Source organism: Varanus komodoensis, unplaced genomic scaffold (genome assembly GCF_004798865.1).
Source record: "Varanus komodoensis strain SLA01 unplaced genomic scaffold, ASM479886v1 scaffold13_3, whole genome shotgun sequence".
Lineage (NCBI taxonomy): Eukaryota > Metazoa > Chordata > Lepidosauria > Squamata > Varanidae > Varanus > Varanus komodoensis.
The window spans coordinates 11,951,764-11,977,986 of NW_025335409.1; the positions used below are offsets into that span (position 1 = coordinate 11,951,764).

The window sequence follows — 26,223 nt, forward strand, 5'->3', positions numbered from 1 at the left end:
ATGTGGCAACAGCATGATGGATGATGGCAACAGCAAACAAAACTAGCCAGGACCAGGTAGTGCAGAAGCAGCCTGGGAAGCATCTGGTCCATCCAGACTCAGCTTGCTTCCTCCTTGCTCTACCTACTCCCAATGGCTAAGGATTGCAAAGAGAAAGGAAGTTGACTATAGGTAGGTAGGTTTCCCACAGACATTGAACCCACAGTAGTCTCCTGGCCTTCTAGTCCCTACTTCTCCAAAGGGGAAGAACATTTAAACTGGATGGAATAGATGTCTCCTAGACTGGTGCCTCTCCTTAGCTGGCCTTCTTTACCATCATGATCAGCTGTGCCTTGTAGGTTGTTGCTGGCCAAATGAAGCACTGAAGATCATCAACAGGCCTAGGGCTTGCTGCCAGCATAGGCCCACCAAGAGCAGACTAACATTCCCCAAGGCCAGTCCACATGTGTATATGTACACATGAAAATGTGTACATTAGGGAAAAGAGCAGACTAAATGCATATATTAGGGGAAAATTCCAACAGTGTAAATGTGTACACAAGCACATGCATACCAGGGGTCATGTACATGAAGATATGGACAAATTTTCCTGCAGAATTTTAAAGCGGGGAATAAGCTGACAGAATGAACAGGGCAGGAGGAATTTAATGCTGGGAAAAATGAGAAACTGAGTGGAATCCTATTTGACAGATTCATGCTTCCCTAATTCTCCCTAATGGTAGAGCCAACCATTTCATTGGGTGGTAGATACAGTTGAAAGTTAGCATGTATACAGAATAATATGCTACAGCCAACCATGAGAATAAAACTAGGATACGTGTATTAAGATGGGGTCTGCAAGAAGAGAATTAATGTACAAACACTGTGATCTTTTAAAGGGTTTTCTATAAGTGCTATAAAGAATGGGGTGAAAGTCTATTGCATTATTCACAACGATTCGTTCTGGCACTTGAATATTGCAGAACTGCATGAAGAAAGTAAGCCTGGACTTTAGTTTCAGAGTGCGAAAGAACGTCGAACATACAAAGATGCATGAGCATAGCATATCTTTGAATGGAACAAATTTCCCTCCATCCTCTCTCAACAATTAGTTCTGCTTCAAACTTTCCCACTTGGTTCCAGCTTGTTTCTGCTTGGATAAATAATTGTAGCTAGGAGCATTAGCAGTGAGTTATTGGTGAAGGCCAGGTAGAAGCAAATAGGAACATATGACAGAATTCATTTGTCTGCTTCTTTTTCAAATCATAGGTAGTTCACTCACATTGATCCACTAACATAGGGAAACTTTTAGTTCCATGTTCTTATTAAGAGCAGTTCAACTTGGGGTGTAGGGTTGTTGCTGCAAAGGCAAAGGCTGAGGCGAGAAAAGGGAAAGTTGAAGCAAACTGCACCCATTCCGTGTCACCATTACTCCTCCTCCCATGGGATGGATAGTATCATCCATGGATAACTGTAAAGTTGTGCTTGGTGTGTTTCCAGAGCAGGGGGCTATATTGGCTAGTATGTTTGAGAAAGGAATGACGACTTCTGAGAGAGCAAAGGGAAAATCTGCACTTTCTGCAAAAGACTTTGCCTCTACAAAAAAATGGATTATGTCTCAGTTCTAAAGGGCAGCTGAGGTCCTGTCCACACATTCAGGGTTTTGAGACGGAGCTCTTCTTTTGGGGTTCTTCACCTTCCTCCATCCAGTGTTAAAATTCACTCAGGAGGGGGAGAGTCCCTTCCTAGGCAAGGAAGAAAGGCATGAAAGAGGGAGTGGGTGGAATGGAGACACCAAAGCAAAGAGAGAGAATGATGGAGGAGGGAGCAGTAGCTCACCAGGAGTTCCCAAGAGTACCAAAAAGTGTGAAGGAGGTTGGAATCCCTGAGAAAGGCAGCAGGATTGGTAGGTGAACAGGCTATGGTCTGACAACAGCAATGAACAGGTTGGGTGGTGGTGTGAGTGACCATGGGAAATGGAAACCCAGGAACAGAGGCTGGGACATGATCTCTGGAAGGGAAGCAGGATGGTGCCCTTAATTCCCAGCTTCAAATGCATTATCTGAAGCAAAACTCTCAGTTTATCTCAGGAATAGTCTAGCATTACTTTAACTGCTAATTCCAAAGTGACTCCCATACATGCTGTGTAAATACAAGACACTGTCACAATGAGGCCATTACCTATACATTACTTCACAATGGTTTTTCAAACATTGGTAAATGCCTGATCTTACACTTCCATAGGCTGGTTTTTCAAGAATTACACTAACCAGAAGCAAAGGAACTCTTTTTTTTCTTTCATTGAGGAAATATTTTATGTGTTACCACTGGGACAGATCAGGAAGAAATAATGTGGATGCCTCCTGGTTCCTTTTTTAATGTTAACCAATGGGCCAAAAAGGAAAAGAGAAATTCCTGTTTAATATAAATTTATTAGGAACAGTATGTTATAATTTCTGAAGCAAAAATGTCCCGCTGAAAGTTGCAGAAAGGACGTTTCATAAAAATATATTGCTATAAAGAGGTGTTACATCAAAGAAGAGTACTGATGAATTTCACACTATAAATAACCATTGTGCTAAAAAGACGGCAGTGGAAATTACCTTCATTGCTACCATTAGCTCTATTTCCTAGGATTAAAAGCTCCAGCTTTTCATCTGATACTAGCTAAGCTAAACCCTGTCATAACTGAAGATCTGAATAACTTACCTATTTCCTGCAATGTTATGTTGGCTATACTTTTCTTTAAAAATCAAAATTCTTGTGGGAACATGACAATTTCTTGGAAACATAAGATGCAGTCTTGCATTTTCCTGGGCCAGATCATCAATCCTAATATTGCCTAGTTTGACCAGCAGAAACTCTCTGACAGAGGTCTTTCCCATACCTCTTGGCTCTGGGACCTTCTGTATTTTCTGTGGCTTCGCTTGACAGTGTCCAGGCACAGGCGGCCTGTTGGGCAGGTTTATATTGGTTGCCAACACACTAACAATGTGATCTTGGGTAGGCATTTCTTCAGTAGCTAGAAATTTTGTGGCTTCACAGGCTTGGAATGAAGACAGACAAACCTTCAAAGTGTGGTGGAAATGGCCGTGACTGCAAGCATACAGTAAAATCACTTCCCCCATATTTTGAACTTTATTTATTTATTTGTTTATTTATTTTCTATTCCGTTCATTACTAAAAAAAAAGTTTCTGGACAGCTTACAAGGTACAAATGGATTCGGGTCTTCACCAAGAGTGGTGGGCAGCATTCTGCACCAAGGAAGCAGAGGGCAAAAGGTATTTGTTCCATCCTCTTGGCTCTTTAACGACTTTCCAGTCACACGTCTTATAAAATACTCTTCCATTCCACATCTGTTGTGCTGATTCAGCACACCTAATAGCTACAAGTCATCTGAGAAACTGTACCAACACCCATACCCATATGGTGGACTTCCCCTCAGCCCCTTATCTACAACGTGGGGATACTAATGTTGATCCACCTTTCAGATGAATTATATGAAATGCTTTGAAGAGTATATAAAAGCTTGTTGTTGTTGTTGTTGTTCTATATAGCAGGCAGCTGAAAGTAAGGATTGCAAGGAACATTTGATCAGATTCCTCATCCTACATTGTGAACTATTAGTAGGGCAAACCGCCTAATTCTAGAACTTGAGAACTAGAACTTCTGTGTTTTGGTGTTAGCACTGTCATTTTGACTCAGAGTCATCACCTGCTGACCTTTTCCCATGATAAAGCTTTTATGCGAAAGCCAAATTTCCACTTCCTTTATTCCTCCCTCACTTTTTGAAGCAGCTTAATGTTTGAAAGTAGGTCACCTAAGATGCAGGAATGTTGCCCCTGGTTACAGGAAGTGAGCCTTAATTTAGAATCCCATTTTCAATCCTAGAAAGCTTTGTCCGTATGCAATATGTTGGCTTAAACTATCTTGTCAAATGGGGATTTAAAATACGTGTGTGTGTGTGTGTGTGTGTGTGTGTGTGTGTTTAAATGAATCCTAACCTAAGAACATGGGGGGGGGGGTGAAGGGAGACCGTCCCCAAACTGCACTCTGATTTTTTTTTTTTTTTAACAACTATCAATTGTCTTCATTAGGACACACTGCTTTCGGAAGTATGGAGCTGGATCAAAGGGTGCCTTCATTTTACTCTTGTTGCTGACTTTGCAGGCATCCGAAAGAAATCCCACAGGATTGTAGGCTGCAATGTGCAGGATGAGCATTGGCAGTACCCCCAAGAGGAATGTAATCAGTCAGAAAGCTTGTGAACCTCTAAAACATTTTTGCTCATTCCTCTCCTGGGGTTTCTTTTTGTTTGGTGACTAGTGGAAAAAGTAGAAAAAAAGTATCGTCAAGGAAAGGAAAAGTTATTCTAAATCTTATAACTAAATCTTTCCTTGTTTATTACACACATTTGCACTTGCTGACACATATGGACGTGGCTTCCTGGTTATGAAGGGGGCATGCTTAAGGCACTAAAGCAATATCTTATTTACAGATAATGCTAAACTATGGTGTAGTTTGTTGAAATATGGCTTGTGACCAAACAATTTCTGCAAACAAACCAAGGTTTTTTAACTAGCTACAAACCACACATGGAAGGCATAGTTTCCTAGTTATTCATAAAATCTGGCTTGTAAGAGTGGCTTGTAGTAAAGTCTGAACCCAGAACTGTGGCTTATCTCTGGTTTGTTTGCCTTCATATATGCCCTGAAATAGAGGTGCCTGGCAAGAACAGCCTGTAAACAAAACCACCATGGCTGAGAAAATGGGCAGAAGGGAAGTAAACCAAAAAGCATGGTTTGTCTGCAAAGCAGTAAGACAATCCATAAGAGAAAGCAATAAATCATGGTTAACATGAACCATAACTGCATCCATTTCATGATTTCTCCCCCACCTCATATCAGTGGGGGTAGGATACAATCAAGATACAATTGATTAAATAATTCAACCTAAAGTATAAAACTTATCTATGATACATCACACATCATAAAATCAACATTGAAAACCCAGGCACAAACTGAGCTGCAGTTCATAAACAGAAAACGCCTGGGTAAAGAGCAAAGCAGTATTTTCTTTTCCACCTGGATGCTAATACCACATTTGATGGAACCTCATTGCAGTGCATTGAAAGGCATCTCCCAAGTAAAAGGGATCTGGAGTTATGAAACCCCTTGTGCTGTACAACAAAGCAGTCGTTCATCATAACAGGCAGCACTGGCCTTGAGGGGAACTATCTGACTTGCTGTACTAGTCAGCTTGTTAATTCATTTTTCATTCATGTAGTACATATGAATCTGTCTCTGTCTGTCTCTCATCTCTCACGTTCTTAACCTCACCCCACGGCACATGCCCAGGTTTCTTTAGGTTCAGTCATGTGGCAGTCCCAGCTTCTACCAAGCTGCTGTTGACCTGAACCCTCAAAGTAAGAGTCTCCTGCATGCTACTGTAAACCTACAGCCCAGGGCAGGACTAACGTTTCAGGTCACTGCTACACTCCTAGATTTAATATGTTTTGCCCTAGGTTTAACCTATTCATAGGATGCAAAGCCTTCAGATGTTTGGGCACATTGGCTGCATTAATCCCATAGGAATGACACATATGTCATGGTGTACATGTCTCCTCTTGTGCAGAATCAAGTGAACATGAAGAGAAGAGTACAGGTGCCTCAGGTGAAACAACTTCTCAGCCTTACCCTGCGCCTGTCTATAGCCAACCTGAAGAAGTGAAGGAAGAAATGGATGTAACAAAACAGCCCAAACCTGAAGAAAATGATGAATTGGGCCCATTGCCTGACAACTGGGAAATGGCTTACACAGAGAAGGGAGAAGTCTATTTTATTGAGTAAGTACTACCCACCTGAAAAAGGCATGTGTCATAATAGGAACTGTGACATTAGCAGCACACTCCCATACCTGTCTTCTCAGACTGAAGGTGAAGACTTATTCCCAATGGTTCTGTGAAACTGATTCCCAGGCGAGTCTGAGTGAGTGCAGCCAAAGAACGAAACAATCCAGTTTTTGAAGGATGGAAAATGAATTCACTTCCCAGAAGTACAAGTGCATTCTCTTATGCTTCCACATCAGCCTACTTTTTTAAAGACCAGAACCACATTCTTTCATTTTTAAGCCTATGCAAATTCATGCTCATTGTTGTATGCAATTTTCTAAAATATGCAGTTTTTGCAAGCCTGACATTTGCCTTTTTTGTTTGTCATGTTCATTCATGTACACATTGGTAAATGCAATACTCCCAAGCATATGTATTTTGTATGCACTTTTTAAACAGAAAACTGCATCAAAAAACTTATTACTGTGTTCAGATCTGAATATTAATATGGGAAGTGTGAACTGGATCTGTTTTTTTTAATTCTGTACTGAACAAAATTAATCTTGCCCCTTCCCCATGCAAAACCAATATAGTAAGGCTATCATAGAATAGTAGACTTGGAAGGGGCCATGAAGGCCATCAAATCCAACCCCCTGCTGTTACAGGACACCAAGTTACACCATCCCATTCAGATGGCTGTCCAGTTTCCTTTTGAATGTCTCTAGTGTGGGAGATCCCACCGCCTCTCTAGGCAGCTGGTTCCACTATGTATGAAAGTGAAACAGTTCCTCTGATCCCACAGCTTGTTTTTCCTAATGGGGCAACTAACTTGAATCATAGATACATAGGGAGTGGGGGGAAGCTAGTCAGAAGGTTCCAACTGGGCCATCTAGTCTGAGCCCCGGCTCCAGCCAGCTTTGCTCATGTAATCCTCAACATTATTGAAACATTATTGTACATAAAAGATTGGGAAGTTCTTTTGCACAAGCCTCACAGAAGTGATTTTCTCTGTGTTTCCATAGTCCTTGTTTATTAATTTATATTCAACCTTTCTTCCATCATGGCACCCAAGGCTACATGTGCTTCCCAGGTTCCAAGCACTGACCAAGCCAGACTGCTTAGCTTCAGCAAAGTGGTAGCCACATTTCCCATTCCTAACTTCATTGGTATACATTGGTACCCTAATCAGAAATAGAAACTATAAAGTTAAAACAAGCTCTGTTTTAGAAATATATATACAAATATATATTTGCATTGCTATGAAGTGCAAAACAAAGGTTTATACAATCTTTGTAGCTTTTCCAATTGTTTGGTTTTTCATTTTGTCTGGTCTTCAGGGTACTAAGGGGGATCTCACGCTGTGGAATTTCTATTAAATCACCCCTTTATGAATCGGCTCGGTTAATGCTGTAAAAAGTGTCAGATTGCTTTAATGAACAAAAGACAACAGAAAGCTATTTGTTTAACACCTTCCCTGAAGAGATCCATAATACGTATATCAGATTGTTAAATAATAGATGAAAAACAGATATTGTAACATGTAAATCATATTAAATTGAAAAATGCCATGCTTGTGAAGGGTCTGCTACTACATTATTTAAAGCTTTGCATTTCGTAAGTGGCCTTCAGTTCACATCCCAAATACCTTAAGGGAGGGTCCTGCCCCCCCCCCACACACACACACAATAGCATCATCGGTATCACATCGTTATTGGTTTGCTTCCTATTCATTATGCAATGGAGCTTCAATTTATGCACCTGGCCACAATCCAGAGCTCAGCTGTATGCACATTTGTCTTACTGAAGTAAATGCATTATAGCATCAATAATCTTACAGTGGATTTCCCAAGATCACGCAGAAAGTATGTTTCCTAATGATGTCAGGGGAACAAAAGATGTTTTCAGCTTAGAGTAGAACTACGTTTTATTTATTTTCATTTTGATCTGCATGGTTAGCATCAACCAGTGGGTAAGGAAAATCCTTTCTGAACCGTTTAATGAAAGTTACACAAAGTTGATTTCTTTCACTTCATGGTGTTACAGGATTTGTCAAGAGGAGCCATGACAAATCTCCAGTGGCTCAGTTCCCACAAGGCAGCAGCTCACCTTGGCAATAAATCATGGTGCGTTCTTGTTCAGCAAAGAATCGCAGTGACCCAGTGGGGTCGTTGTGGGCAGTATCCCAACAGCACATGGAGAAGAACGAGCCTGCGTTCTCTAACCGCTGTGATCACAATGTAGATTTCAGCTCACTTGGCTGGCAAAAAGTTACTATTGCACAAACAGGCCTTGTGTCCTGAAATACAGTTGGGTTAACTTCCAGCCTTCACAGGGACAATGTGGAAGAATATTTCCATAGCAGAAAAAACGAAGATAGAAACATAGAAACAGAGCGAGTCAGAAGGGACCTCCCGGGCCATCTAGTCCAAACCTCGGCTCTAGCTGACTCCGCTCACAACATGCCCACCATGTGCATGTCTAGCCTATTCTTGAACACCCTCACCGATAGGGCCTCAACGACCTCCTGTGGAAGCCCTCAGGGTCCTGTCAGGAAGTACTTCCTGGCAACCAAACTGAACTTTGGTTCCCTGAGCTTTGCTCTGTTGGAGCATGTCCTTCCCTCCTCTGCAGGGGAGAACAGGTCTCTACCCACCTCCATGTGACACCCCCTCACATATCTATATGTTGCCAACAGAGCCCCATGGACTCTCCTCTAGGCTGAAAAGACCCAGTTCCCTCAGTCTCGCCTGATATGGCTTTCCCTGCAATCCAGCCACTATCCTTCTGTCCCTGTGCGGCACTGATTCTAACTTGGCTATATTCTTCCTGTAATGAGGGACCCAGAACTGAACACAATACTCCAGTTGCAGGCGCACCAGAGCCGTATTGAGTGGTAGTAATACCTCTCTCAATCTGGAAGCCATGCTTCTGGCTATGCAACCAAGGATGGCATTCATCCTCTTGACCACTGCATCACACTGCTGACTCATGTTTAGCCTGCAGTCAACCAACACCCCGAGGTCCCTTTCACAAGTGCTGCTCTCCAGCCACTTGTCCCCTAACCTGTACTTTTGACATCCATTCAAAGATCTTCTTGGACCCCATAGTACAAACTGGGCTCATACCCTAAAGCACATGCTGGGGGGGATGAGGTAGCTGACTAGCACCCCTACCTGCTGCTCCCTCCACAATACTGCCCTGTACCTGAGGCAGTGCAACAGAGGACCTCAAACTCCCACCCAATCCTTGAGAGAAAACCTCTCAAGGAGTGGTGAGGGTGCCTAATGCACCCCACGTTTCCTCTCAACAAGTATGTGGCAGTGCCCCAGAGAGGATCGCTGGCTGCGGTCATCCCTGAGAGCAGTTTCTTCTACCAGCAAGTGGGTAGCCAGTCCACTCCTGTCACTGACCCCAGGGTGGACAATGCACAGAGAAAATTCCCGTGTGGAGCCTGAGAGGTCTACACTTGAGTCACGCACAAGGATGTCTGTTCCTCCTAACCTCCTCCACAAGGAGGAATATGTTCTGGCCATCCTTGCTTCAGCTTGAGAGGTCTACTGCAAAGCCACCATCAGGGACTGCCGCTTTGCATAGCCACAGACAGGGGAAAGCTTCTTGCCACAGCATCCAAGTACCACGTGGGCACCTTGGAAGCTACTGTCTGCAGTGCTCATGAAATAGGAAATTATTGTTTGCTTCTGCAAGTGGCACAAACCTTGGACTTGTGTAATCCCTTTTCCCTTTCTCTTTTGCTGCACTCATGAGGAGATCAAACACTTTCAGTTTTAAACTAACTACAGTTTCATATGTTTGTGAACTGAGCCTGTAGTTTGACCTGAAATCATATTTCATCAAGAGAAAGGCTACAGAACAGTATCAACACTGGATAAATAAGGAAAACCTATAGCCATATTGTATCTATAAGGTGCAAACTTCAACTCAGCCTCCAAAAAAGGCTATTCTTGCAAAATAGAAGAGTCGGGGTTATTACAGGGTGAGGGGCACGAGGGTGATTCTTTTACATCCTCTTTTGCACTGTTTTTTTATTCTCTCAGATCTGTTCTGTTTCTTCTGTTGCTGAGATATCCATCACATCTAAGTAATTTTCCCTCTAATGTGTTTTAAGGTTAATGTTTGTCATTGTTTACATGATTTGTAGACCCACTCATTAAACATTCATTCAAAATTTCTTTTAGTAATTCTAGAAGCCTGATTTTGTGGTGTACTGTAAATTGTGTAGGCAATAAAGCCTTTGCCTTCCTTTGAATCAAACTGAAGGACTGTCTTAGTATCAAGATTAGGGGAAGCTGTTCCCCTTTGGCTCAAATGCTTCTGGCAGGCACCAGAGGCCAGGACATGACTGGTGGGAGACAAGGCAGAAGCAGCAAGACCCGGCAAGAACTTCAGGCAAGACAGAGTCCAAAATCCAAACATAAGTTTTAATGGCAAGTCCAAGTCATAGATGTGGTACTGGCCAAGGACAAGAACCAGGAAGAAAACCAGAGGTGCAGGTACCTTGAGGCAGAATAACTGGGTAGGATACACAGCAAAGGTGAGGAAAGATGCTGGAGATGAACCACAGCTAGCAGGCACATCTGCATTGAAGAAGCAGCACAGGAAGGCAGGATATGAGTCAGGCAGGAGGTGGGCACAACAGGAAATGGAAGCCCTGTGATGCTGAAGCAGCATGGCAAGGCAGGGGATACAGCAAGCATCAGACAGGATATAAGCAGAACAGCAAACAAAAATATTGTTACTGTTACTGATTTCTGCAGAGAAGAGCTTGCTCTTATCTAGCTCTTCCCCCAGGGCTTCCTGCTGGGGCTCACCAGGAGGCTGAAAGCTCTAGCACGGCCTGGAACCAATCCTGTGGGGGTAGTTCTGGTTCTGACCACCAGAGCAGTCCAGATCCTGAAAGGCATGCTTGGTCCAAAAGGTTTACAATCAGCTGATCATTACCATTTCAAAGCTCTATTGTAGTGGCAGTCAGCCTTACTGGTCAAGCATAACTTCTTTTCTGTGCATAAAATCTTTCACTAAGGATCCCTATCTTTAATGCTTCCCTAGGTATTAAAGCCCTGTTCATATAAGGAGTTGGGTTGGCAGAAATTCTTGTAATGGTGTACTGGTATCTGACAGCTCACATTTAAACTATGGAATTCACAGAAAGTAGTAATAGCCACCAATTCAGATGGCTTTAAAGGAGGCTTGGATAAATTCATGGAGAAGGAAGCTATTGGTGGCTACTACCCTTGATGGCTCTATGCTGCTTCCAGTACTGGAGGGTTAGCTAGTATGCTTAGCTACACCAGATTCCAGAGAGCTTAGGCAGGATGGAGCGGTTATACTCATTTCCTATTTGAAGGGTCCTGTGGCAGCTGTTGTGTGAATAGAAAGCTGGACTAGATGCTCTGGGCCAGGATTCCTTTTGTTATGATCTTATATTTAGTTACAATCACATGGGAAGCAGTCAGAGATAGGCATACCAGTGGACAAGCTAGTAAAAGTTCTGAGGAAGCCTATATTTGTATTGCTTTGAAGGTGGGACAAGGGTTCACTGGATCCCTTCCTGAGGAACTCCAAGCATGCTGTTAAGCCTGCCTATTTTCCAGCTTCTTTCCTGAGGACTTCAGAGAAAGCAGTTTGTTGCAATATTGTTTGCATCCTCTTGCAATTAAACAACTACATGCATTGGAAGGGGGAATTGAAGACATTTTCATTGCTTTTTGAAGAACGCTCTAGAGATGTTTAAGAATGCCTGCCATATACACCACTCTTATAGCAATCCTTAAGCTGCAGTGATACAAAGAGGCTGGTTTTTGCCCAGCAACAAGGTTGGCACGTCTACACCACAGATTTAAACTGGTTTAACAAGCATTCCCTTTTCCCAGGAACCCTAGAATTGTATTTATGAGGGGACAGGGCTAGAAAACAAATAATTCTTGGCACCTTCACCAAGCTGCAAGTATTGGGATTTCAGGAAGGGGATACCATGACAGTTAAAATGGCATAAAATGGTAAGTATGGAGTGTATACAGGGCCTTTTCTTTGGCTACCATGATTGCAGGTTCGGGTTGCAAGTTGCAGTTTGCAGGTTGACTTCAAACCAAAGTGCTTTTTTGTTTCCGTAGATATTCCTTCCAAACTAATTAGTGATTTAAGCTCTCGGAGATAATGTTGAGTTGAATTTTACTGAATGTTTTTTTCTAGTGATGAGGTCAGCTGGATTCTTGGCTGACCGAACAGTAGCCAGCCAGGAAATAAAAAGTTAATGGCAGTGAAATAATCACCTCTTTTGGGGTCTCTTCTTGTCTCCTTCCACTCCATCCTCCCTGCCAGTGATAATTTGCCTTCAATGAATGCCTTGAATGGGTTGCCTTGAATGAGTGCATGAGTGGCACAAATGCTTTGAATGAGCGGGTGAGCAGGAGGTGACATTTAGAAAATAATTCTTGGTTTTCTTATTTGAGGGGTTTGCTGTAATTGAAGTTTTAGGATTCGTAAAGGTTAAGTTTAAAAAGCACAGTCTGGAAGTAGAATGCAAGTGGGTGCTGTGAAATCAGAGGAGTAAGGGTGGGTTGAGGTTTATAAGTGCTCATAGAACTCTTTGCTGAAAAGTAGATATCTTGCTTTTCTTTGGCTGAGGCGGAGGAGGGAAATCACATATTACTGTGGAATTTACACAGGCAGGATCCATTTGAAACTATTTTTATTGAAAACCCCTCTTATTCTAAGAGCATATGTAAAATACAAAGAAAGTCCAGGAACAAATTAAAATAACTGCCTTTGCATTGATAATTTATAACTTAAACGTGCTACCTCTGGAACCCAAATGTAGAATTATCTCTCTATGGATAGTTTATTTAATTTATTTAGGCACAAATAAGCTTTGTTCTTTGCCATCAAACAGCATCTGAAGGGGTGCACAAGTCTTTTCTAAATCCAAAACAAGCCATAATTTAAAAGATCTCAATAATAACTCGATATGCACACTGTAATAAATGTACATGCATGCAATTCTTGTAAGTTTGTGACTTGGATAGACAGATGATATGAATTATAATAATAAGTCTCTGCTCATGCTGGTCCCCTAAACAAGATTTGTGGGATATACTCTCAATCACAGGATATGAGAAAGCTCTATGTTTGTGCAGCACCTGTCCCAGCACCTGACATTTCTAGCAGTCTTCAGGGCCAGGAAGGCTGTGCAATTGCCTGGTTTTGTGTATACTGCTCAAAGAATGTTATGGTATGTGTTGCCATAGAAACACTGTTAAATTTTAGCAAATGCACACCTGGACCACAGACATATGTTTCCCTTTTAACTGTGAAAACAATTGTCCCTTAGCTTCCTCACACCTGGGCACGGAGAACCACTGACTCTCTGAAGTGAGCTAGTGTATACTTTAATATTTGCCCTTGGATACAAATTATAGTGTGAGAAATGGACTATAATCAGGCACTAAGTGTGATATGCAAAGGTCTTGTACACCTAACAAAGACTTCCATGTTATTTGAACTTTGAGCTGGAAAATGAGAGATAGGCAGCTAGAGAAAGGCAGCTTTAAATAATTTAAATAAATGTGCGTTTATTGTCACAGTGAGGAGCATTGATAGTGAACATGAGATGAACCAAAGACCGATCTGGTTCAGCCTCCTGCTTCCACTGTGACCCACCAGATGCTTATGGGAAAGCCACAGCTGGGACATGTGTCTAATAGCACCTCTCACTTGTGTTAGTATATTGTAGTTAAAATACAGCCATCATGACTAGTTACTGTTGACCCACCAACAAACTATTGGTCTTGATAATTACGCATTTGTTTATTATATTTATATCCCACCCACCAGAAACAATGGGACAAGCTAGCCATGAGTGCCTTAAGCACCATTGATTTCAATGGATCACTGTGTTCCAGAAACAGATTGTTATCCCAAAATGTTGCAGTTTGGGTTTTAATTTAATCTTGATGTAAGGACTGGATATTGGGGGAGACCAACATTTAAAAAGCAAACTTTAACTCAGGACTCATTACGGGTAGGAGCATCTCACTACTCCTGCCCTGAGAATTGGAACAATGCACTTAGATTTTTACGGGGCTTCTTGATCTCTTCCCATCATCACTACCCTTTGTAACAAATGGCAAACATACATTTTTAAATTAGTCTGCAAATGTTACATAAATAAAAACCTTAATAATTTAGCAATGTGTAAACAGTACAAAGTGGGCAGCCTCTGAGGAGGTGTTTAATAAATAAAACATGCATTACAAAGGACTGTCAGGGCATGTGTGAAAGAGGGAAGGGAAAGAGATGAGAGTTGCTGTGTTTCTCAAAAGAAAGGCATCTTTGAAAATATGGAACTGCTGGGTTGTCTCCAACAATAGCTCTGTAGATGAGGAAAGTACTTCCTCTCACACAAGAGAGGGCATCCAAGTTTTGCCAATTTCACCTGCGTAGACCAACTCTCGCTATATCCCATATCGTTCCAGAATGTCCCTCAGGTATCCAGCAGAGCTTCCCAAGGATTTATAATAGATAAAGTTGGGAAGTAAAAACTACATGCCCTGCCTTGTGTAAAAGGAAGTGATTAGTGTGAAGTCACTGTTGCATACAGCACTATATATTTCTCCTCTTTAGCTTTTAGTCCTTAAGCTTATCTGACTCTGGATTTGCTTGACTGTGTTGCATAGTTTTAGACAGCTTAGTCTGTAGCCCTGCCTAACTGTTTTTAATATTCATTTATCTGGGAAACTATTGCCTTTGTGAGCAGTTTTATACCAGTTCAGAGACTGTGGCATTGCCAATTCCTGCGGGAGAAATACTATTCTGGGCTCAAGAGAATTGGTCACATGATTCTTTTCAGCTTCTATAAAATGTACTTTTATCATGAGGGCTGAATTAGATATGGAGTAGATAACGGTTGGCTCATCAAAGTGTCATTAATCATTCTGTTAGAAAAGGAGCTACACTGAGGCATGCTACAATTTGTATGTCTCCTGTCAATGTGGCTATTAAGAATATATATATATATGTATGTATGTATGTATATGTATTCTCTCTCTCTCTCTCTCTCTCTCTCTATATATATATATATATATATATATATATATATATATATTCTATACCCAGACTCCAGCAAATGGGTATAGAAATCTGCCTGCTGCACTAGCTTTCAGTTGGAGAACGCGCTACATTCCTTTTGCCCTGGATGAGTTCTGCATTTTCAATGAGGTTAACTTGGCAACATTCTAGTTGATTTTAATAAAAATAGCTGCTTTGAGGACAAGGAACGGAGGCTGCCAAATTTAGAGGCTGCCTTGCACAATTACACTTACACCTCCTTCAGGTCTACTTAGAACCAGTAAGCAAATTAAGGATATTGATTGCAATTTTGTGGCACTAACCTCTCTGCTTTCTCCCCTCCCTCACCCCTCTACCACCACATCGGAAGGAATAAACTTGATTCCATTCAGGATGTGTCTGATCAGGGTGATCTTTTTTCTTTTCAGCCATAACACAAAGACAACATCATGGCTGGATCCACGACTTGCGAAAAAGGCTAAACCTCCTGAAGAGTGCAAAGAAAATGGTAGGCTATTAAGTTTTCATTGTTGCTGCTGCTACTAAGGAAAAGAGTTTTCTTTGTCTGCGGATTGTGATAAAGATGAAATATTCAGGGAAAGAGGAAAAAGCGTGCTTAATTGAAGCTGTAGTTCTGTGTGTTTCTAGTTCTCGACATATACATATATATTCTCTATCTGTAATATCTGTTCTCATGTTGATATCGATAGCTAAGAATAACATGCATATGTGTCCAAGTTGGGGGTGGGTGGAGGTTATTTGAGGCATATTTGACTCTTGGGCTGGCTTTTCTTCCCATTTCAGTCTGCAAGTGTGCCGGGATTCTGAGCTCCAGGCAATTCTTACAGAGCTGGAGTATGAATATTATGATGCAGTTTGGTTTGTAAAAGGCAGTTCTGTGTCAGTTAAGTACAGTGACTTGAAAATAAACCAGTGGCTGAGGGATGTGGGAGAGAGACATCAGAATAGTAGGTTTTCTGGTAAATGAGTGTTATAATCTTATTGAAATTATGTAGAATAGTGAGCAATCAGTAAACCTGCATCTTCTTTCTGACTGTATTCTGCCTATTAGTGTACTTATCACTGCTACTAATATCTTCATGTAAATCACAGATCTCTATGTCTGTGTGTGTATATATGTTAAACCATTTTTTTCAGATTTTCCAATATAAGGCATAAGCATGCAAATTAGCCGGGTCAGGCCATTTTAACAGCTAGAGATGGCTGTTGAGACATTTTTCAGCTATGATCTTTGGTTATAATTAGGTTCCAGTGAATAGCAATGACTTACAGAACAGCCCTTGCTTTACTACGAAGGGCTTGGATTGGGGAGATGTAGGTTCTAATCCCCACTCAGCCATGAAGTTCACTGAGAGACTTTGTGATAGATACTAACACTCAGCCTAACCTTCAACACAAGTCTGATGTGAGGATATAACAGAAAGGAAGAGGATTTCCACCTTGCAGGGAAAAACGGGGGGCATGAATATAATACATACATGAAATGAAATAAATAACCTTAACCTTACAGACTCAAGTATGAATCTTCACCACACCATTCATACCCATCATGAGAGGTTTCTCTGGGGTGGAGAAATTTCCAAGAGAACCCATTAATTCTTCATTAAATAGCTTAGGGAAGAAGATACTCAAACTCCCTCAGGGAAACATATTTCACTTCCAACCTGTGTCTTTCCTATTTCTACATTTACCTGTTGTTTCACATCCTTACTTCAATAGTGGCAATTAATACTTGTTTCCAGTCTTCTTGATGACAACCAGTTAGATGTTTGGAAACATCATGTCACTCACCCAACTGTTTATGTTCTCCAAGGTTGAATTCACACTATAATTTTGTGTGGAAAAAGTCATCATGAGATGGCAGATTGATATTGGTGTCATAGAAAATTTGAATTTATTTCTTTTTCATATGGGTGTTTAATAAGAACTCATTCTAAATCAAATAAAGTTAGTTCTTTCAGCTTTTCATCATAAATTATATGTTCCACAAATATGTTTATTTTTTTCACTTGTCTCTGCTGAATCCCTTCCAATTCCTGGGCTTCTTAAAACAGTGTTGAATGTATGATTCTTAATATGAATATGATGTTCCTACCTAAGAATCAAATTCTGCTCTGCAGAACATTACCAGAACCACCAGTGCCCGGCAGGCTGCGTTCTAATATGAAACCACAAAAATAATTATCCTTGTCACATTACGGACATGTATAGGGTAAGCTATTTGGTATGCCCCAGATGTTTTGGACAACAGCTCCCTGAAACCCTAACCAGCACTGGCAAGTCAACAACATATGTACTCGTAAGGCGCCACTACCTTAGCGGACCATGTTGCATTGATTTACTGTTCTACATATTTCAAGAATTTTCCAAAGGACCTTCTGTTTTATTAGCACTAAGAACATAAAAAGGTGAGCAAAGCCATGCTACAGCAGTTCCGGGAGTATCCAGCCAAATTTCTATCGGAAACCCGTGCACAGGGCATAAATGCAAGAGTGCCCTTCTGCCCATCTTCTCCGCACTGGGAGTGATACTGTGCAGTATACTGCCTCTGATCCTCTAGGCAGGGCCGTCTTAACGCATGGGCCTGATGGGCACTTGCTCGTGGGCCCCATACTAATCTGTGTATGTTAACCCTTGGAAAATTGGAAAACTTCAAAATTAACAGTAGTTGTAGTTGTCGTAGGGGCCCCAGTACACTGCTTTGCCCGGGGCCCATCATGCTGTTAAGAGGGCCCTGCCTCTAGGTCAGCTCTCTCCAAGCTGTGGACCCCAGAAATCATACACATGCACACACACACAAACCCGGCTACCATGACTCTTAAACTGCAAACTGGGGGTGATGGGAGAGCATGGAAGGCTACACTAGACAATATATAGTCATCATGACTAGTAGCCTTGATGGCCTTATCTTCCATTAATTTGCCAAATTCCCCCATAAAGCTGGTGCCACTGCTTCTGGTAGAAAAGGTATCCATTGTTTGGTAGATAATATTAATAGAAACAGTTAATGCATGTATAGCTTCATAAAGATACATGGTATTTTATTTTGCTTTTCTGAAGTAGGCCCGGTGCACTTTTGGATCTTCCGTGTAAATCAGGGTGAGCAACATCCAGAGATCAGGAGGTCACAATGACCTTCCAGTGCCACCAACTACCGTATCCCTGATCTGCCACTGCTAAGTTTGTTGCCTGAATTTGATGTCAAAGCGTGAGAGAAGCAAAACAGGACTATTTTGTTACTGTGGTTTGCTGCTAAATTTCAGTAGAAAAAACATTTTTCAAATAGGGGGTGTTTTTCAGCTTTTTCCCCCTCATTGCCACTGTGCAACTTAATTTAAAGGCAGTGGTGACTCAGTGGAGATGCAAAAAAGGCCAAGAGGCCACATGTAGTCTGCAGGCAACATACTGCCAGCACTTGATTAGGTCCTACATGTTGTGCACTGCAAGCCCAAAGCTCAAGGCAAGAGATACTTAAAGTCTGTCCTAATGAGTTCCAGTATGAACAACTTGATCTCCTTCTAGATTAATCTGTGAATCAGATCCATAGGCTTTCACACTTCCAATATATATATTGGAAGGCAACTTGTGAGACAAAATATGTCATATTCAAATTTGAATTATTTGTTCAGATTTTTTTAAACCTGAACTTAACACTGAATGGCTATATGTATGAATCCATGTAGGAGTGGCATCAACCCGAAATAGACTGATTTTGTCACCTCTACTTATGGCTTCACTCTCATGCACCATCTGTCTCTTTCTCTCGTGCGCGCTCTCTCTCTCTCTCTCTCTCTCTCTCTCTCTCTCTCTCTCTCTCTCACACACACACACACACACACAGAGAGAGAGAGAGAGAGAGAGAGAGAGGGGGGGGGGACTCTAGATAAAGAACTCTGAGATGAGGCATGTTTTTTACCATTTATTTTGAAATCTCAAGTAGTTTTTTACATTTTAATGATATGAGAACAAAATACATCACTGGTGTAACCGGAACACATTTTTAAGCATTTCTCATAGCACTGCCTTCTAGGAGCATCGTATGCATTGTCATTTTTGACCGTGGAGCATATTTGTCCTCCTGAAGATGGCAGTTGCTTCCTGGAAAGAACCAATGCTCAGCCTAATGAGAACCAATGTTTGGTTCACATATTTAAATGTTTTCTTATCGACACTACTTACATGTTTCTTTTCCACCCAAAAAATATTTTAACCATTCATTATTATTTTTCTCCAAAGATCTCAGCTTTGATTTGACAGTAATTACTTGTCAGCTTCACTGAATGGTGCATTTTTAAGTCTGTATCAAATTTTGAGTATTTCCTGGCTTTGCTTATATCTCACATTTTTGTCCAATTCAAATTTTTTGCATCATAAACTGAACATGTACTGTTGTCCAGTAAGGAATTATTCTTTCTTTCCCAGCTTTCTTATCTGCAACAAGTGCTAGCTGTTCTGTAGCTCAGTTGGGGAAATTTTCTATTGAGGAAATTTGCCATGGCAGGCTTCTAGTTCATGAAAGTTTCAGTAAAATGTCAGAACATGTCAGCACAAATGCTTTTGTTAGAATACCTCTGTTAGAATCAAACTGATTCAACTTTCATACAAGAATATAACTTAATACTGAATTTGTTTCTCACTCTGTGAGAAAATTATGCTCATGAGAAACATGTAGAAGACCAATAACCATTTTGGACTAATATTTACAAGGTAACTTATTAAAGCAAGTGCTGAAGGAGTCTCACAAGATGCAAACCGTTCCAGGGCAAATATTTGTCATGATAGGCCTGTCTCAGAAGTCTTTTTCAGATTCTCATATAATAAGTACAATTAACACATAATGTAGTTTCCTCTCCTGACCTATACACATTCATCAAAAAGCAGGCACTCCTCTCCTGCACATGCAGTTCACCAAAGTGTTTGAATGAATGTGCATAGATTAGGAAAGGAGCCTACATGGTCTTGAAATGTAGTCGTATAACCATTACATGACACAGCCTCTAATGATTTATGAGTATCACTATTCTTGTTCCAGACTTGAAGTTTCATTAATGTTTTAGTAAGATTTTAGGAAGCCTTGGACAAAATACACATACAAAAGCAAGAGCGCTGTCTTTATCCAGGTGATGATTGCACAATAATATCATCACATCTGGATTTGAATAAACTGTGCCGCTCAAGATGGCATGGATATTATCAGTTAAAGCAGCAGAAAATATTATGCAGTTTATCTAAGTGTCAGCGTGTGAGTCATGACTGTCATTGGAGGACACTTCACATTTCTCCAGACAATGGCTAGTATCACTTAATTATGTATGGACTTTGCGCACCTCATGCCTCAGGAGACCTCTTTTGAAGGACTTGCTTGTGGAGCCAAGGAGAAAAACACCCTCACCACACAAAGTGTTTTACAAGTGCTTGCAGGCCTTTGTGGAGCACCTCTGAAATGTTTCCATGGAATAGCTTTTGTCCCTGTGCATGAAGTGTATTAGCTTCATAAATGTCATAAGATGAGATCGCAATTTTGCCTCACCTAAATGAAGGAATACTGCTTGACCGGCAAACACACACATACCCATTTGGACAGAGCTGAAGTTCCTCTTGTGGAAAGTGCCTTCACTCAATCTGGGGGATTTCCAATTAACATTTTTGGAGGGGGTGGTCTGCCACAGGGAGAAGGGGACAAGGAAGTCCTCTTCTGTCAGCCCTATTACGCCCATGTAGCTCTGGATCCATCCCAGTAAATGACATGCTAGTTAATTCAGTGCAAATATTTAGTGAGCAACTTAAGTCACTATTGTAGGACGGGAGCAGGCAAATTTTGGCTTACAACTCCAATCAGCTCTCTGGCAGCAGTACATCATTGATCATTTTCTTCCCATTGGCCAAACAGTATACCCATCTCCCTGTTTATTTTTGGAAATGGGGAGACATCACAAAAATATACAGAGGAAGAAGGAGAGAATGTAGTGAAATGTTTTCATTTAATGCAGATCTCTGTGACAAGTGCTGTAGACATGTGTGTACCCTTGGAAGGGAGACAGAAGAACCTCAGTGGACCAGTCAGGACCAGTGTGGACCAGCCAGGAGGCTGCTGTAGTTCAACTAGGGAAAGGACATGGATTTTGCTCAGGCTGCCAAGATGAATGGCCAGGCCAGGAGGCTGGAGTGGACAGCACAGAAACTACACAGCCTGGGGCACTGCCCCTGCACATGGCCATCTGTCTAGTAAGTTTGGGAAAATCTGTGTACCATGGAAAAAGCACAGAGTTGTTTACTGTGTCATGTGAAGCTAGGCTCTAGCTTAGGCCTGGTCTCTTAGCCTTTTCTTTAGCAAGGTGGTTGTCACCTTGGCTGTTCTTGCTCTTATACCATTTGGGAATGTAAGATCTTCTAATCAAGCTGTGGTAGGGCGAGAAATTGGGACTGGGGCTCAAGGGAGAGTGTGTGTTTGTAATAGGAGCTTGCCTACATGATAGATTTCTGAAGGAAGATAAATAATGGTGTATTTACATCATCACCACCACCACCAACATATCGCATTACATTTATAGTCCATCTTATTTCCTCTTACAAAGAACCCAAAGTGGCTTACATAGTTCTCCTCTGCTCCATTTTTATCTGTATGACAAAACCCCCAAAAGTTAGATTGGGCTGAGAGTGTGTAACTGGCCCAAAGTCACCCAGTGAGTTTCATGACCAAGTAGGGACTAGAACTGGGATCTTCCAGATCCCCAGTCCAACACTCTAACCGTCAGACTATATAGGCTCTCTTAAAAGAAGGGGTTTACCCTACAGATATGGGGAGGGTTGAGGCTGAGCTACTTTTATAGAGGTGATGATCCCCTGCAGTGCTTCTGTCAATGTATTGCATTGTATTGTACAACTCTCTCTCTCTCTCTCTCTCTCTCTCTCTCTCTCTCTCTCTCTCTCTCTGTGTGTGTGTGTGTGTGTGTGTGTGTGTGTGTGTGTGTGTGAGAGAGAGAGAGGGGGGGGGGAATGAATCCCTGGAGACCTATTTTCCTTATCATAAATAGAGCACATGTTAGTAAAACCTAAGTGCATTATTGTATCCGTAGTCCATCAAAATCTCACTTCTACAAACAACCAATGCACAATAGGTTTGACAAAGAAGAGTTTTATATTCTTGACAGCCATATTCTTGATGGCCATCTCAATTTTTATTACTCCACCTCTCCCCAGAATATTTCATAAAAGCTCTTTTAGCCCAGTTCATTGTGGAATAGGAGTAACAAGTTTCACAATGTAATAAATTGAAAATTAATCCAAGGAAGCTAGGAGGTTGTTGGTGGTTTTGAGAATTTGTACTAGAAAGTAGTTTGCTCTTTATACATCCCAGAATGTGTATGCCTGGTCATCATTTCCTCATCATAAATATGCTGTTGTTGGGACAACAGTTTGCTAAAGAACACACATTTAGACTATAATACCAAGTGTTTGTTAATACTAGTTTTTCATGTTTGTCACCTGTGATTATTTGGGAAGGGTAAACCTACCCTCCACAGGCGAGGATGCAATCAATTGTCCCCAGTGTCCTTCCATAGAAAGTGCCCAGTTTATGAATTGTAGACATGTTCATGCCTTGTAACTAACATGGTGCATTTGTACTTTGTAATCAGATCAAAGAGCCCAAGTACAAAATACAACACAAGAAGCCATGGTATTGTGTTTGCTTTGAGTGAATCAGAGGATCAGCATTCTGCTCCTATCCATGTGCTTTTGTAATGATTTGACATTGCAGGGGACCAGTGGGAATCCTGCAACCCTGGGACAGAAGAGGAGTGATATAGTCCATTCTTGCAGCATTTCTACTGCTTCTGCAATGCATATAAATACCAGAAAGCAGTACTTTGTTGTTCAGAGCCAGCCTAAAATATTTGACTAAGATAGAGCAGCAAATGACAACACCTTCCTGCCAATGTGTGTGTTGCCCTTGAACATGTACCAAGATGTTTTCAGAGATTTTGTCAAGCTTTCAGACCATTAGGTAAAGCAAACTTAACCCATGCTACTACACCTTCTTTTCACCAAACTGAAAAAAGCCATCCCCAATACAATGAATTGCATGAGAGCTAAAGATAAACATTTATATAAATATAGATGATTATTAGAATGACTTACATGCAGGGATGTTGTGTACTGATGAGCAAGAAGGTTCATTAGTTTTTAGAATAACACAGATTTTGCCCATCTCTTGCCCTGCCTCTGCTCTGACCTTATGCATTCCATCTAGTGCCTGACTTCCAGCCTGTTCATAGCCACACTTTCTTGCCTCTTGGTGATGCGACCATTGCCTTCTCTTTGTCAAACTAGTAATCAGGCCTGATGGATGTTAATAACTGAATTTCCTGAATCTGAACATCTACTAGAAGGCTGTAATCAAAAAAAGCCCTGTTTGGTTCAAATCAGTATATGGTCCATTCCATTGCTGTACTTGCCATTTTCAATAGCAGCATGAAACCAGTGCAACTGTTACCGCACGGATATATGCATTCTGGAGGAGAGCGTCATCTGCACAGTTCATCTCTTTTGTTTGCCCTTTCTTCTCAACCCATTGTTTAATGTGCAGGTGCCATCCCCTTTCCTTCAGTCCTGCAACCAATGGACTGTGCATGCATCAACTATGATCCAATCTGGCTAAACTGACAACTATTACTTGCCTTGCTGGATCAGAGCCATAGATATCCAGAAAATTTGGTTTTCAGATTAAAGAGAATGTTGGCAACATCACATAGCTGAAACAATAATGACAAAATGTTCACTTTCCACAAAAGCGAGGCCATACAGATGCATGGACACAGCAGAGCAATCGCTATCAAATTTGAAGGGTCAGCAAAGTCATGACTTTTGGTGTGGCCTATGTTATTTTGATAACTTGATAAGAATTCAGTCAAGCAGAGTGTTATGGCACAAGGTTACGGTGTATGTATAATGCCAAGAATCAGGAAATGAAAAATGATTAAATGAAATTCTGAACTTAAAGCATAAAGTCCCACTTATAATGGTTTTCAACTAATAAAGGAATTTCTAGTTGAGTATTCAAATGTCTTTTAACAGATTAATCAATTGTATACATTTAAATATGCTCACCTGCTGTTAAATTTCAGTGTAGGCACCTTTAGTGATATTGATAGAAGTGTAAGAGAATTCAATTAACAAAAGATGAAAGGTCATAAGAGGTCAGATGACTCAGGGATATCCCAGTGATAAATATTCTGTAGATACAAAATGATAAATATTTAACAAATTTGTTCTTCTTTTCAATTTCATATAAAATTCTGTCTTTAACTGAACAGCCTTCTGAACATACCCCATTTCATATATCACTAGTTTAATAGAGAAAAGAGCCCATTTAGGAAAACAATATCAACCATAATCTAGCAATATGTTTGCTCAATACCTGTGAAGCATAATAAGAGAAAAGCTCATGATATCTTTTAAGATTGTTGCTTTGAGGTCCTTGACAGAATATCAAAGAAGATTAAGAAGTTTCTTCACCATATATTTTACCATCTTTACAGCTTTTAATCCTGTAAAGATGCAGCCCAAACAAGAGGCCTATGAATCTGGAAAATGACAGGTAACCTATGCAGGTTGGAAGGAGCACAGATGCAGAGATCACTTTTGTGCTGCACCTGCTCTGCTAAACACTTAGATACCTGATTTCAGCTTAACACCCTAAAACACAAGGAAAGAGGCTGTGGTGTCACCAGAATACTTTGTATTCTGGCAGCACCGATCTCCTCCCTTTCCGCCCCACAGAATGCCTTCCCAACAACTTCAAGGTTTGGGACCTTGGTCCTTCCATGCTGCCCCTGAGGCAGTGTCAGCTCAGGGTCTGAGCTCCAACATTAGAAGGAGTTTCCAAGGTCCAGACTGGGAGCTCAGATAATTAATGGCCTCCTAGACACAATATAATGGCCATAGAATTATTTTGTAAACAGATACACCTGTTTGAAAGCCAATATGGTGTTGACAGTGTGGTGGTTAAGAGTGCAGGACCGGGAGTCAGGCTATCTGAGTCCTAGTACCCACTCAGCCATGGAGCCAAGTGGGTGACTCTGGGCCAGTCACAGACTCCCAGCCCAACCTACCTCACAGGGTGGTTGGTGTAGGAATAAGATTGAGAGCAGGAGGAGAAGGATGTCACCCACTTTGTAAGAAAAAAGCTGGCATATAAATCTATATAAATAAAATGTGTGGTGTATTGTAAGCTGCACAGAGAGCCCAAATACAGGCTAGTGTAGCAAGACATACAAATTGAAATAATACATTTATAACTAAATAAATAAAATGTATTCATAGAATTATAGAATAGTAGAGTTGGAGTAGGCCATGAAGGCCATTGAGTCCAACCCCCTGCAGTTGCAGGACACCACCTTACACCATCAATGTCAGTGCTTTGTTACTGATTAGATTATCATCTATGCAACTTTTGTGGGTATGCAAGTATTAAAACTTCAAAAATAAATTAATTTGACACAACTTGAAGAGGGTGCAGTTTTGTTTTCCTGGCCATCTCAACTGATGACCTAAAGAAAATAAATGAAGTGACAGATTTGCTATGTATTCTACCTTGTCTTCCTATCAGCCTGACTGCTGAAATAAATATTGGGTCAAGGAAATGGACTTTGCTGTTTTTGGTTTGCTCTAGAAAGTGACGCTCAGGAATCTAAGTCACTTTTAGAATATATTAGTATGCATAATTGACAACATGCATGTATACATACTCAAATCAAGGAAAAAGAAACAACTTAGGTTAACAGGATTCTGCTTGTCCCTCATCTTCACAGAAGCTCTCTTTAACTCACCCTGATTCTAATTATTATTTGAAAATGTGCATTATCAAAAGCAGAAATATTGCTCTGAAATGTCAATATATTTCAATCTGAGCCAAAGAAGCTTGTTGACCTTGGTAAAATCTTTCTTTAGAAGCAATTTGGCTGGAATCAGCCACTCCATTCCTTTCATGACTTGGCTATTAAGAACTCACTTCATGGAAAGCCCAGACAGATTTTGGAACCTGCATTCTTCTTTCAGTTCTTTCCTAGAGTACTTTAAGTATAAATTGTTTACCTGTTGCTAGGAAGTTAATGCAAGGTCAGCGTAAATGGATTTTACGCACCTTTTGCCAGCTTAAAAGATTGTTATTACAACATGGGAAAGATAAATGCCCACCTCTTACAATACCATGGATTGACATCCCAACCATGTTTTCAACATTTTTAGAGGAGTGTGTGTCAAAGCAGTGTAGTCCTATGTTCGTGGTGCTTCAGACAAATTCAACTGT

At 41.0% G+C, this 26,223-nt stretch overlaps 1 protein-coding gene across 8 annotated transcripts in view; it reads left to right on the top strand.

Moving 5' to 3' along the window:
• Positions 1-26,223, top strand: part of MAGI2 (membrane associated guanylate kinase, WW and PDZ domain containing 2) — a 708,373-nt gene that overhangs the window by 454,828 nt on the left and 227,322 nt on the right. For all 8 annotated transcript variants that reach the window (XM_044423188.1, XM_044423195.1, XM_044423191.1 and 5 more), the window contains 2 exons: positions 5,615-5,825; positions 15,323-15,402. In XM_044423188.1, coding sequence (XP_044279123.1) covers positions 5,615-5,825; positions 15,323-15,402 — 291 coding nt within the window. The remainder of the gene's footprint in view (positions 1-5,614; positions 5,826-15,322; positions 15,403-26,223) is intronic.